General features: G+C 30.7%; 1 protein-coding gene and 1 long non-coding RNA gene across 2 annotated transcripts in view; both read right to left on the reverse strand.

Annotated features, from left to right (window-relative positions):
• LOC105779313 (uncharacterized) overlaps positions 1-5,981 on the reverse strand; it is a 42,079-nt gene extending 36,098 nt beyond the window's left edge. The window contains exons 1-8 of the mRNA XM_012603064.2: positions 5,313-5,981; positions 5,124-5,217; positions 4,970-5,016; positions 4,694-4,762; positions 3,777-3,838; positions 3,249-3,441; positions 1,252-1,317; positions 1,071-1,150 (exon numbers count right to left, since the gene is read on the reverse strand). Coding sequence (XP_012458518.2) covers positions 1,071-1,150; positions 1,252-1,317; positions 3,249-3,441; positions 3,777-3,838; positions 4,694-4,762; positions 4,970-5,016; positions 5,124-5,217; positions 5,313-5,600 — 899 coding nt within the window. The 5' untranslated portion in view covers positions 5,601-5,981. The remainder of the gene's footprint in view (positions 1-1,070; positions 1,151-1,251; positions 1,318-3,248; positions 3,442-3,776; positions 3,839-4,693; positions 4,763-4,969; positions 5,017-5,123; positions 5,218-5,312) is intronic.
• Positions 5,982-9,960: 3,979 nt separating this feature from the next.
• On the reverse strand, positions 9,961-14,132 carry LOC105779318 (uncharacterized). The gene is made up of 4 exons (XR_001128957.2): positions 13,709-14,132; positions 13,556-13,582; positions 10,132-10,213; positions 9,961-10,042 (listed from the first exon to the last, which is right to left on the reverse strand). It is a non-coding gene; the product is annotated as an uncharacterized LOC105779318 (long non-coding RNA).
• Positions 14,133-15,279: the final 1,147 nt, after the last annotated feature.

Genomic DNA, 15,279 nt, shown 5'->3' on the forward strand with positions numbered 1-15,279 from the left:
ACTTGGAGGTATGACCAAGTATAAATCCAGTGAGAGACAGTGAAGAAAATTTTGGAAATTTAGGCTTTTATGATAATAGTAGGATTTAGAAATGAAATAAGACTGAAACAAATTAAATTTTATCAACACGAAAGGAATTTGATTTAGGTTGCAGAGTATACTTTGATGGAAGAGGTTTCTTTTTCTGAACAGGCCTTATAGCAAGAAAGGAGAAGATAAATAAGGTAAATGAAAGAGAAAGACACTACTCATAAACCAATACTAGAATTCGACACACCCACTATGTGAATGAAAATTTTATTAATTTTAAAATATAAAACATGATTTAAAGAAAAGGAAAGAAAATGGGTGCATAGCTTAAAAATAAAATAAAAAGGGGAAGCTAAGCGGTAAAAATATGGAAAGACAGCCAAGTAGTATGAGGTAGGAAACTCTCAAGTATGGTAGCATTTTAGGAGTAGATAGTATTTCAAGAAAACATGAGTTTCTATTAAATTAATAAAGACATAAATATTCCTGAATTAAATTCATTATTTTAATTTTATTTTCAATTTTACGTAAATTACCAAGTTGGTGTCACTTAGACTCATCACACATTTACACCAACTTGGTAAAGAGTTCTAATAATAGTATAAATCTAATTTCATTGATCAAATTATATTAATATCTACATCAATTCCTAGACTTATAATCCTGCATGAAATAGTCTAAAGGAAATGAAACTAGCAAAACAACGAACCGACTTTAACTCTAAGCAAATATACTCCTACAATAATCTAAAATCAGCAAATAAGGAATTAAAATTACAGTTCCGCTCAAACGAATGAAATTAGAAAATGACCAAGTAGAATAGGGTGAAATTATAAATATGAAATTTCCTATGGTTGTACCACGATCATAGTCAAACTAAGTGAGTTCATAGAAATTATAAATATGAAAACAACAAAAATTCTTCTTCCAAAGGAGTATCACCAAATCACAGTAAGAACTAGGTAAACCACTGAAATTATAGGAAAAACTTTGAAATTAAGTTTGTATATAAATGACAGAGAATGAAAAATCTAACTTACTTCTCCCTTAACTGACTTGTAGATAAGTAATCTGAAAGGATCAAGATTTGCTGCAGCTGAATCTCATTCAAAGACAAAACCTTAAAGAATTTAAGAACACAAATTACAAATCAAATATCATTCAAAATAAAGGGTTGACAAAATTATAAAGTACTAATAATTGGTGAGGAGGAAAACTGACCAAACAGGTCATTTTAGCACTGATAGAATACTGCGGCAAATCATTAAGTTTTTCTGATCTGTTCACCTGCATAACCACAAAGAAGTATGATAGAAAATTCTAAAGTAAATAGTACAAATTCAATGAAAACTTGTAACTCGTATATATGTATATATATACACATAAATGCATGCACATACAAATTTCCTCAAGTTCAAGAACAATACTTATCTTCAAGAAACAAGGATATTTATTATCGAATAATGCATCCTTAAACCACAAATAACTGTTACTAAGAAGGCACAAAAAATCACCAGCTTAAGTAAGAGCAATATTGGATAAAGCAGAGTAACAATTTAAATGAATAAATCCCCCAGTTTCCTATCACCCTACACAAGTGTAGGCGGCAGCATTCAACTCTGAAAATATATCTAGGTTGATATTCCATCACCCCTTAACCACCAAAACTTCATGTAAGGGCCCAATATCTTCACCTTAAAAGGCACCCAACTTCTTTTTCCTTCAGGGAAAATTTAGTAAATATAAAACTATAAACATTAGATGACTACTTATATGTAATTTGAGAAAGAAGCAAGAAGTCTCCCTAATCCCGCTTTATCTATATTCTATATCCACATTCCAAAACCTTCATAAAATAAAACCCAGAACAGTTTACGTTAACTTGTCAATCTTCTGGCCGTGGTATTTAATAACCATATTTCTCTTTCTATAAAATGATAATCTGTACAGTGTGTCTTTTTTGAACTTTTACAATATCCCTGAAGACTTTTTATTGAAATTTGCATGAAATTTCTGAGGATTACGGAAATCGGTTTCTTATGCTATCCTCTCAAAACTCATGCAGTACATTTATCGCTTATTTTGGATCTGAATGGAGCGGCACTGAATCAGAAGATTAAGGCTAGGCAATAAGGTAAATACAGTTAAGCCAAGCCTAAACTAGATACAGCTGCACCAAATTTTCATGAAATTATGCAGTTACAGTTATTGGTTTCAATAGCAACCACTAAAAGCTTGTTAAACAAGACCACTGACTGTTTTGGTTTTAAACACAACAGTATAGAGCCAAAAGATAAGGGTTAGGGAAAAACTTGATAAGCTTCTATCAAGCTTAGCTCAAGCAGGTTTTTTAAAGCTAAATATTAAGTTGAATACAAGCAGAGCTCAACATTGAGACATGCAAGCACATGCCATGGTTCATTTGCAGCTCTACTCGACAAGGTTAAATTAAATTTAGACCTTCTAAAAAACCACCCTCCTGAAAATGAGAGTTTTTATCCAGAGACGTAAGCACATAACTTTTAAACTCATAACCTATCTTTTTCACTTAAATCTACAAAATGCTTCTGCCCTTACCATCACTAAACTGAAACCAGAAAACAAATGTTCAAAATTAACATAATGCTTTTTGGAAAACAATCGAAGGCAATTCCTCTAGCTCCTTATCCCACCCACCATCCAAGAAAACAGAATAAAGTTTTTCCTTTTAGTTTTATCATCTTGTGGAATGCTGTAATTAACTTAACAGTCATCTAATTCAGGGACAGATTTTAAAACAGAATTAGACTTCTTGAAAACTGGGAAAAGAAATAAGGTCCACCTAGGCCCTTCAAGATGCTGACATGCTTCACATGATGCCCACATTAAGGATGCAAGTAAAACACAAGGCATAGGCAGAGAGAGAGTTACAGAATAGTAAAATCACTATATGTTAACTGATTTTAGTCATAAAAGAGACTAATAGAACAAAAGAGTCCTGTTATCACAAGCAAAGATCATAAAAAATCCTGAAGAGAAAAGTTCATAAAAGATATAACTATGATCGCCTTAAAGCAGCTCCCTAGCTTTGCTACAGACTACTCTTTTTCATTTCAGCACATATAGAGATATATAGAAATCACCAACCAATACCTACATTACATAGAGACTACAATGAAATTCAAACAGGAATAAATCTTGAGCAGAAGAACTAAAAAGCTCCAATAAAATTTGCATACCAAAAGAGACAGTGATACATTGAATGGCTCTACTATATGTTCAGACTTATCACCAACACAGTGTGAATTGAACCAGGATTCGGAACCCCCAGTATGGCTCAAGCTCAAATCTTTGGCAGTATCCTTGCAGATGCTACAATAAATTTCCAAACCTTCAACCTCCACAACTTTGCTCACCTGACCCATTCTCAGCCTGCATTGTAAGGTAAGAAAAATTTTATTTGAAATTAGAGCTAATTACATATCAAGATAAGAATCAATATTTGGACTTAATTTTTGCAAAACTTATGAAAAAGAGAAAGAAAACAAAATGCAAATTAAATTTGCCATTGGTTAGTGGTACTTCACAAAATTAATGCAGAACAAGGTAAATTCACATGTAAGCCAAGCCACAACTATTATTGCCATTAAGTTGAGGAAATTCAAATAACTTACTTCTTCATGTCCCTATGACAAAGTGGAAGAGAGTGTGTGTCTGTGAAAATTAAAATGAAAATCAAGAACATTATAGTAGACATAAGAAATTACCCAACCGAATTTTGCTTTAACATTGTCAAGCTAGAGAATCTTAAACCAAATAAAACCTGCTCCTGCAAAAACATTTAAGTAAATAAATTTTGTAAAATTTTAAATCAAATAAGTTGCATAATAACATAACAAAGAGAAATGTTAATATAAAACCTAAAAACAATTTAATGCCAATTTCTAAAGAAATTACATATGGTTCTAAAATTCAAAACAGGGACTCCTGAAAGCATCCAGACGTTAAATCAAATAAGTTGCATAATAACATAACAAAGAGAAATGTTATTATAAAACCTAAAAACAATTTAATGCCAATTTTTAAAGAAATTACATATGATTCTAAAATTCAAAACAGGGACTCCTCAAAGCATCCATACGTTTTTAAGCCTCTGCTCAGCCTATGCATATAAACATAAACAACCCAAGCTTTAAGCTTAATTTATCAAAGATCTCTAAATTCCACCTCCCTCACTTCATTAGTAATTACCCTTTATTGCAGTCAGACACAAATAAAGACAATAGTTATTATAGATGATCAAGTAAGTGGTTCACAAGGAAAATCTACAATGGTTCCCTGGCTTACTAAGTCTACTTGCATCCCTAGAATAGATCATGATTAGCATGCAATTAGACATTCATCTTCTTTAATTTCTATTTCTTGTAATAAATGGTAAAGTCCTAGAGCTAGAATCACCAAAAAGAAAAGAAAAGGGACAATAAAGTACAAAAAAGAAAACAACAGATAGAAGCAATACCAACAGACATAAAAATAATCTTAAAAACAAATGCAAACAACACAAATAAATGCAAGTGACTTAAATAGTAATAGTTGCAAAGCATCAGATTTATTATAATAAATGGAAAAAAAAACAAGAGTTACCATAGAAGAAGCATAAGGCAGGAGAAGATGGTATGCTTACTGAATTTGATTGCATATCACTGTACAAAACATGGAAATTTCTAATGGACACCTGGATATTCTCAAGAACCTAAAAGGAAAAATGAATTGTCATGAGTATAGAATAGAAAACATTCAAAAGTCAGAGCAGTGTATTTGCAACATGCAGAAACAGAATCAGCGGCAACAGAGGGAGCAATTAACCCTCAAGAAACTACAATGAAATTCAACAATAAATTTATAAGCACAAATATTGAACAAAGAGGCAACAAAAAAAGGGTTCCAAAAAATGGATTACCTTTGTGGTAACAAAGGGAATGAATGACCACCCTCCTTTATTATCTGCTGAAGTTCACAAAAATAGATTAATCTATAACCATCATTGAACTTAAGACATAACATGTTACAATTTGCTCTAGAAATTCAAAAGTATATGGAGATATATAACTAACCACAAACACGTCTAGATAGTTTAGCAAGCTCCGCAGCAGCAAGCTTAGCCTTCTTGCCAGCCAGTTCTCTTGTTTCGATTGCATCCATTCTCCACTGCCACAATGAATCAATTACATTAGAGTTTTTCTTCTTTTCTTTTTTTTTAAATTCAAAGGAATGAAGTAAGATAGAAAAAAAAGAAAGAATACCTCATGATCATCCCTGGGGGATACAGAAAAGAAAACATTTTCCAAAGCAATAAGAATGGGTTCACCTCCAATCAAACTCCAGGGAACCTTAATGCTGAGTCTCCCAACTCGACCTTGCTTCAGAGCAAAAGGCAATTGCAGATAATCAAAGGCTTCGAGAATGAGGTCTATGTCCTTCAATTCAACCTCGATATTCCAAAGAGTGACCTTCACTTGGTCCCTTGAGAAATCCTTCACATATCGGCCAAGATATCCTAGTAGCACCTGATGAACCACTCTTTCCAGCATTTTTCCCCTTTTGCTTTCAAAATAAAACTGATTTTTTTTCTAAAATGGCTCCAAATTCATTGACGTAAAGCCCAAATATGAAATAATAGTAGAAAAAAGTTGGTAGTTTGGATCTGTTTTCCTTTACCTACAAAGAAGTGCATGATGCAACACATAAAACCCTAAAACCTAGAATTCAGTAAAAATGCCCTCTACTATTTTCTATTGCGTTATAAACACCCACAAAAATGATGGAGAACATAGGCCATGGCGGCCCATCGTTGTTATTTAACGTGAAGTCTCAGGGCAGATGACCGCCCTCGCCAAAATTTGCCGAAACCGTCCGAATCAGCTAAATTGCCAAATTCATTTTATTTGATTAACATTTAAATGGTTTGTTGGGTTCACAATTTTGGATATCAACCCAATTATATAGTTTTTACATTTATCTCAAACCCGATATTCATACCCATTTCCATTTTCAATTCAACTATTCAATTAATTATTTAAATATAAAATTATTTTCATCACTCTCCGAAGCATGACATCATACTCTTTAGTTGTCATTAGTTTCTAATTACTCCTTTAATTTTTAAATAAAGTGTTTTAAATTATTATAATTAATTCTTAAATTTGTTCTTTCAATTGTTAAATATAATAAACAGTGTCTGTCAAGTAAAAGATTTTCTAAAATGAATAGTGAAAATTCTATGTAAAAAGGAAAAATTTTAATCAGATATTCTTTGTATTGTAATAATTTTATTATAAAGAGACGCCAGCCTTCTATAAAAGGCTTTCATTTTGTAATGAAAGGCATGACTCAATCCACAATTTCAAAGTTCTTTGAAAATTTTTCAATATATTCATCAATAACTAATAATGTAAGACAATGGTTCAGTAATCTTTTTCTAGAAAAATCTTTTAAAATCAATAAAGAATAGTTTAGAAAATACTTCTATTGCAACAAAAATAAATAAAAAGAAAATATTACTTTAAAATTATAATAATGGAAAAGAAGGTATTCTCTGAAAATATTACAAATGTCACCTTCTAAAAACCGAGTTAGTAGAATTGGGTATTAGATTATGGGCTCGAGAGCAAAATTGAGTTTAATATCATAGAAATTAAAATTGGATAAAATAATTAATTAAATAATAATTGTAATAATAAAATAATTGGATTATTCGTATAGGTTAGCAGGGACTAAATGGAAATAATGGTTAAATTAGAGGTTAAATGTATAAATTAAGACCAGTAGTTAAAAAGGGGAACTATTAGAACAAGGGAGAAATTGGAGAAGCCTTAGAGGACAAATAACCCAATTTTTTAAGAAGTTGGTTGGCTAAAAAAGCCACCCATCGTCTCTTTTTTTTTTTTCTTAACATTCTTCGTTTTAAAATTTTGTTAGATTAGATTGGAAATTTTCTCGCAAAAATTTTTGCATCTTTTATATTTTCTTGGCATCCAAACACCCTCTGCTTCTTAGTTTTGTAAGAAAATCACTTTCTTTTTTAATTTCTTATCTAAACTTAGCTAAGTTTTGTTCAATTGGTACAAATTTGTGGAGTTTTTCAAACTAAAGGTGAATCTATTATTTTCCTATGTATTAAATTTTTATTAGGTGTTTTAATTTGAATTTTCATAGATTTAGACAAGAAATTTAAAGATTTATGGTTTTAAAGTTATCTTTTGCATAAAATGATTGATCTCGTAATAAAGAGTTAAGAGATGTTTTAAAATGAATTTCAATATATTTTGATGAGATTAAGGGTTTCTGATTCAGTTTAATGAAATCTTTAAGTAATTACATGAATTAAATAATTTTCTTTTGAGAATGAAGATGAACAAAGATTTTAGAAAAAAATTAATTAAAGAAATTGAGCAAAATTAAATATCTAGATCTATAATTAAACTTTACTTGGGAGTTAAGAGGTAGAAATTAAGGATTTAATTAAGTTAAAAAAAAAAGAAGAAGAAATAAGTGAAATAGACTGAATGAAATAAGTGTAATAAGTATGTGTGAGTAGAGAGTTATTATATGAACACAAATAGAGTAAGCTAGATTCTTTTTGAATGCTTAGTAATATGTATAGTTTTGTGCGAAGCTAAAAGCATTGGTGGAGTCTTAACAAACCGAGATAAAAACAAGTAGAAAGTTGTTTAGTTAGACGAGTTGTGATAAATCGCAAATGAGTATATTTGTATATCATATTTTAGCATGAATTGCGAGACCTGAAGTACTAAAAGATATGTGTATATAATATATATATATATATATATATATATGAGTGGGGTTTATAATATATATAAACGTGGGTTATTATACGTATATCATATTATATGCTAAGAAGGTCAGAGGCTCAATTATGATGGAGAAAATTTAAAAATATTTTTTGGTCCCCAACGTTGATGTAGGAGAGGAGACATTAGCGAACTTCAATAATAGAGACAAGAGATTTGACAATGAACAAGGGGAAGTTTAAATTTGCATTTATCCGGCCATTTATACCGTCTCGAGCATATGTATACATAATTATTTTCCGTAACTTAAATAAAAGAAAATCCTTTTTTTACCTTAAAAAAAGAAAGAAAGAAAGTCATTTTATTTGCTTTTTAACATGCTTTGTGCATTCTTATATAAAATTTGTGAACATGTTTATGGATATGGTAAATTAGTCTTTAGTACAGGCTTATTTGGTTAGGCATTTATTTTCAGTGCAATATATTTAGTTTTATTTTTGTATCAGTATCATTGTAGTATCTAATTTTACTGTCACAGCTCTTTTTACATTGATCGTAGATAAATGCATTGCTAATCCAGAATGGTCCGTAAAAATGTTACCAATGCGAGCAACATATTGGAAATTACTACGAGAGCAAATGGCCCAATACCGGCGTCCAAAGTAAAAGTTTTAAGGGTGCGTTTGGTTCGCTGTATTGGATTAGAGGTGTATTGGATTAGAGGTGTATTGGGATTAGAGGTGTATTGGATTAGAGGTGTAATAGCTAATCCACTGTTTGGTTGAATGTAATGGAATAGAGGCGTAATAGTAATCTTGTGTTTGGTTGAATGGAATAGAGGTGTAATAGCATAATGGAAAAAACTAAAATGACTAGAATACCCTTAGCATAAAATTGTTTTGGTAAATGATTATTGTTATTGTTATTTAAATTTTAATAAGATTATTATTATCGTAATAAATATTTTAATCATATTTAAACATAATTATAATTAAATATATTTTAATTAAAATATATAATTTAATAAAATTCTTATAATTAGCAGAAAATTGTTTTGGTAAATGATTATTGTTAATGTTATTTAAATTTTAATAAGATTATTATTATCGGTAATAAATATTTTAATCATATTTAAACATAATTATTACTAAATATATTTTAATTAAAATATATAATTTAATAAAATTCTTATAATTAGCGAAATTTGTTATTGTTATTTAAATTTTAATAAGATTATTAATATCAATAATAAATAATTTAATCATATTTAAACATAATTATTATTAAATACATTATAATTTTGGTATATAATTTAATAAAATTCTTAATAATTCATATTCTTATATGAATTTACTCAAATCATAATATATGATAAATGAAAATTTGAAATAATTAATATTAAATATATTTTAATTAAAATATATGATTTAATACAATTTAAAATAATTATTATTAAATATAATTTCATAAAATGTTCTTATGAATTTATAAAATAAAAATATAACTTGAGAATCATTTTCGCATAAACATAATTAACTTATACTAAAAAAGTTAGATGAAAATGAAATTGTACATCATAATCCATATGTTATATAGTTTTACAACATCAAAAGTTTGAACATTGATATTTAATGGTGAGAAAGAAATCTTGACCCATTCCATTCCAATCCAGCAAATGAAGGTAAACTAAAGAAAACGATCATTTGATTTGGATGATCGGAATTTTACTCAAAGCATCATACCGCGATCGTCGGTTAAACCTTCAATTGACCATAAGGTGAATATAAATTTGAAGCTTTCTCTTCCATCTTCTCTTCGACCTGTTGAACTACCACCTCGGAGGCAATACTCCCATCGATTTTATCGCCAACGGCTGGATTTTTCCCCAACAAGGTGGCGACCTCCTCAAATGAAGAATACACATCATCACGAGCATCGATTTCTTCTTTCTCTTGTTTGAAGATGAGGAACCCCTTGGTCTCTATCTCCTCATGGATCCGTGCGAAACATCCATGTCGTCTAAAGAGACGTCGACTTTGATCATAGAATGTGTTTCTCTCTTCATTCATATCGTAGTGCGTTCATCCTCGGATGTATTTCTTCAAGAACATCAAGAATTGTTTGAGCGTCTTTCCCATCGCCGATCTCTTGCGTATATGGCGATAAAAGTGGTTGTAGTAAGGGAAAGAACGATGTCTGAACTGAGAGGCTTCTTTGTGACTCTAATTGCAGTAAAAAGGTCACATTTCTCCAATCATAATTTCAATAACAGTAAAATAAAATTAAATAATTTAATTGCCGAAGAACTTACAGTGATTGTGTGAAAAGAATACGATCAACTGTGGGTGGAGGAAGCAATCAAACAAGCCGCTTCAATAGGAAGCAATATCACACTATCAAAGAACAATGAACAATACAAATTTAGAATCTTAACGAAGTAAAAAATAGAACTATATCATTAACATTATCAATGAATATTTGTTTTCTAATCAACAATGTTACCAAATACTTGTTTTTTAAGCATTGGGATATATTTCTATTACTATTACCTCATTTTAGTTTTTGGATCTTTCTATTTAAGATGGATGATTTAAAGTAGTTAAAGATTTTTTATATTTTTCTTTGATTTTTCTTTTCCAGTTTGTTTGTTTGTCTCTTGAACTTCAATTATTGAGGCAGTTGTTGAATTTGCTATAGAAAATTACTGAAAATTAAATGAGTGCAAAAATTAGAAAGATTTGCTATTTCTTAATTCATTTGCTATTTCTTAACACATATATGGCTATAGCAGCTATCTTATATTTAAGCGCAAGAGACTTATTGCGATCTTCTTCTTCTGGTTCACAGGTACATTCCCCTTGTACTAGGGAAGGAATCAGGATTAAAAAGCAGTAAAAAAAGGTCAAAACCTGAGGTCCTTTTTTTTCGCATAATCAAGAAGCCTAATTAAGCAAAGTTAGTAGTTCAATCTTAGTCTCGAATTGAGCTTGAGATTTAAGTGAAACTCGATCAAGTTTGAGCTAGCCAAACTTCAACTCTTGAATATCTAGTAGAACTTGAGCTTCTTATTGTTTGAGCTTGGGTTAGCTCAATGACACCCCAGTGACTAAAAACTAGAATAAACTGTACTACTAAATATATACTTATTTGTAAGATCTTGTTCGTATTAATTCATTTTATTTTAAAAATTGAATAGGATGTGAATGCATAAATGATGAGAAATTAATATCGTATATAATAAAAGTATCATGAAGGTCTTTGTATTTAGAGTTGGATTGCATTTTTCTTTCTCTATTAAAAAATAGACAAATTAGTCTATATACATTATATCAAAAAGCAAACTAATCTTTTTTGTTATAAATTTCATTCATTTTTACTGTTAAAAATTGATTCTTATACGTCAGTATGAGATATACGTGGCATGCCACGTGTCATTGTCAAGTTATTTCATCAGTCATACTAGTTTTTAATAGTACAAATAAATAAATTTTTTTTAATAAAAATGATGAATTTATCTAATTTTTAAGTAGAAAAAACAAAATACAATCCAACTTTAACTACAAACAACTCCATGCTACTTTACCCACCATGTATGCATGTAAGGAAAATAATATGTCAACGAACTCTATCTAAGACATTATAATTGCTAAGCCTTTGAATTGATATGTTCAAAAGGGAGTTCAGCAGTGAGCAATATTATTTTCATCAAATATCCAATAATTGAGCCATATGCCCCATATGACTTGGTACTAAAATAAGCATCAACATTTCTATCTTACTGTTAAAGAATCATAATGTAGTTTGAACCTCTGAATAATAATGATAGTTATTGTCTGAGTATATTGGTGGTCGTAAAAATTATCACTCCATTTTTCCCTTAAAAATGCAATTATTTTATTAATTGCATGATGGGGTGTTGGGCTGCTTAGTCAAGGAATGTCTGAGTCACTCGTTAGAAGACTAATGAATAAAATAGTAATTAAACACAGAAAATTGAACACAAATTGCGTGGTCAACAATTCAGAAGTAAGTCTTCTTCCAAATTTTCATCGCTCTGTTTATCTTTCCAAATATTTGTTTAAACAAATCCAAGCACAATAACACGAAAAGCAGCAGAAAAGATACACAATTCTTGGCTTCTTTGCCATTCTAGTTTCCACCTCAACTAGCAGCAGAAAAAGATACAAAAGGCAACAACAATTTGAACAAGATTTCGACAAAAGAAAGAACACAGAGTGTGAGGAGTGAAAGAGTGAAGAAGAACTGTGAGGTTATATTGAGTTACTGATAAGGAATTTATAAGGGAGCTTATACTGTATAATGTATTATAGTCAGTGACTTTTTCTTTTAAATTTTCTCACATTATTTAATATGTCTAATAAAGACAGGGCTCTACTCTTTATTGAACTCTACATGCTACAAATATAGATTATACCTTAAATGACCACTCACTCTTCAAATCCTCTACTAGTCTTCCTCAATCACACTACTGTTTATATCTAACCATTTTTCACCCCTTGACTTTGCCATAATTTCAAGAATATTAGCAGTAGCATTAATTACTCTACATTAGAAAATGAATAATATATAGAACAGCGAGAGAGAGAGAGGAGATATTATGGGAGTTGTGGGAAAGGACAATAAAAGGTTGACAGTGATGGTTGCTACTTAAGGTGGTGAGTCAGAGGACCACACTAGAATTGAAGAGCTTGAGGCTGCAGTGGTTGCTTTAAAAGCACATATGGTCATGACTGACTAGATGAGGGAAATTGAGATAGCCTAAAAATAGCTATCTAATGCTGTGAATAGCTTGGGTGATGAGAAAAGGAATGGCATTGGCATCATTAAACATAGGACTGAGGAAGTGATAAGCAACCTATGTGATGAGGCAAAGGATGTTACAAGCGTCACTAAATAGGGACTTGAGGAGCTTGAGGCTCAAGTGAATGTGCTTCAAATGGCTGTGAGACGAACGAGTTATTGCACAATAGACAAAGGTAAGCGCGCCAAGGTGCCAGAACTGTGAAACTATAAAGGAGCAAGGGATGACAAAGAACTCAAAATTTTCTTGTTCAGTATGGAGCGATATTTCAAGGTTGTGTACACTAACTAAGACGACGACAATGTGGTCATGGCCGTAATGTATATTGCGGGTGCTGCAAAGTTGTGGTGGTGTTCAAAATTTGTAAATGATGTGAAAATGAAGAGTGAAGGAGCTGTTAGAGCTAGAAGCAAAAAGGCATTGCTAAAGTATTCACATGGTTTAGGAGCTAAAGTATTCACATGGTTTATCGGTGAATCAGTTTCTAATTATAAAATCAGTTCCCCCTTTTCCTTTCCCAGCAGCCACTGCATCTATGCAAGCTGTAATTTAGAATCTTTAAATCAGAAACATCTCACTGAAGCTGGATAATCTTCCTAGCTTCCATTATTTCTCCCCAAATCAAGCGGATTTACATTCAAGTCTCTAATTCTTCTTGGTAAGCTTAAATTTAAAGGATAGTTAAAGTTTCTCTTTTTCTATTTATCCAAATCTCATGAAAATAAAGTAAAATAAAAATAATCATACTGCTAAATCCAATAGATATTCCAGTCGGATTCTATTGATTCTAATTAAAATTTATTAAAATTTCAATTTCAGTAACCTCCTAATTCCATTTTGTAAAGAAATGATAAATTTCCAATTAAGAAAAAAGGAGCTGGAAATTATTAATAAGAGACAGAATTAGACTTACAGAAGGTTTCCATCGAAGAAGCATTTCCTGAAGGAAAGGAAAGGGAAAAAAATCAGTAAATAAGGTGGGTTATCCATTTTTTGAATCGAAGAAACAATAGAAATTATAAGAAATCGAAATAACAAAAGAAAGGAAGAGAGTGGAACTACGAACGTGAAGCCATCATCCTTGAGCTCCCTTAAGAAACTGCGGAGACCCCTCTCACGGATCGCCTGCAACGCACTCTTTACCACCGTTGTAAATTGTGTTGTAAAGAAAAAGAAAAGAAAAGGTTGTGAAGCAGCTAAACTGAAACAGAAGGAAGAAACAGAAGGAACAGCTAAACTGAAACAGAAAGAAGAAATAGAAGGAACGGCTAAGTTGTGAAGTAGCTAAACTGAAACAGAAGGAAGAAACAAAAGAAAAGGGGAAGCCAATCGGGAGGGTAAAACAGGGAGGGTAATCTGAAACAGCAGCTAAACTGAGCAAAAGGGTGGGATTACAAATCCGTGAATTTTGAGGATTAGGTCAGTATTGGATTAGACCTGTAATAAGAATACCTCAACCAAACAAAGTATTAAAGGGGTATTAAGTAAGACCCACTGATTAGAGGTGTATAAGAATACCTCAACCAAACAAAGTATTAAAGGGGTATTAAGTAAGACCCACTGATTAGAGGTGTATTGGCTATGCCAATACACCCAACCAAACAAGCTGTAAGTTTAGAAATTATGTAATATTATAATTTGTATGACCCATATCTCTATCCAATCTAAAGCCGACCACCTAATAGAATACAAGGCTAGCCATCTCCATCTCCTACCACTATGCTCAGGCCCAATCCATGCAACCTATGATGATCTAAGGAACACACCCAAAATGGTAAGTTTATAGTTTAGCCCTTTGGAAATTACAAATTTTAAAGTTAATAAACACCCCTAAAAAATTTAAGAATCAATTATGGCAATCCTAAATTGGTAAATTTATAGTTGAAACCCTCTACAAATTGTAAAATTTTAAGATTATATATACATATTTTACTTTAACCCTTGTAAGAAATTGTTATTCAATTTTGGCCTTATGGATTACATTTCTATCTTTGCTTCTAAACACCGTGGTTAGTCACATGTCACAATAACACCCTATTAACTTAGATATATCCTTTTATACAAAATTAGGGATAGAAAATGGAGGTAACATGATTTAAACAAGTGTCAAATGGGTGTCTAATAAAAAATTTAACCACCGCTCCATTCAAGTCAAGATAATTCAGATATAATTTTTTTAATTATTAACCATTTTTAATATTTTTATCTCAAAAAACATTATTTAATATTTATTTAGCAGTAAGGTTACCATTTAAATATAAACCAACATATTGAACCGATTGGTTGAATCGAAAAATCGAAAGTTTGACTTTTTGTAGTTTTTTTTTTTATAATTCCCCAAAGAAATTATAATTCTTAGCTTAATTTTTGTTACTATTGCACTCGTGAGCTCCGACGTCAGTTTGTGAGGCAAATTTGGTTGTTCCAACTATTAAAAAACAAGGGTGTTATCGACATTTTTCAATATTTTTAACTCAAGCAAGTATTATAACCCTAATTTAGGTGGATCAAACATTATAAATAAAATATTTTTAATTGAGGGTTAGGGACCAACTTTTATTTTAGCTTATTACACCTTTTATTTTTATTATTATTACGTTTTATTTTCTGTATGAATTTCTAATTATTTTTCTAGTC

The sequence above is a fragment of the Gossypium raimondii genome, chromosome 4 (genome assembly GCF_025698545.1).
Source record: "Gossypium raimondii isolate GPD5lz chromosome 4, ASM2569854v1, whole genome shotgun sequence".
NCBI lineage: Eukaryota > Viridiplantae > Streptophyta > Magnoliopsida > Malvales > Malvaceae > Gossypium > Gossypium raimondii.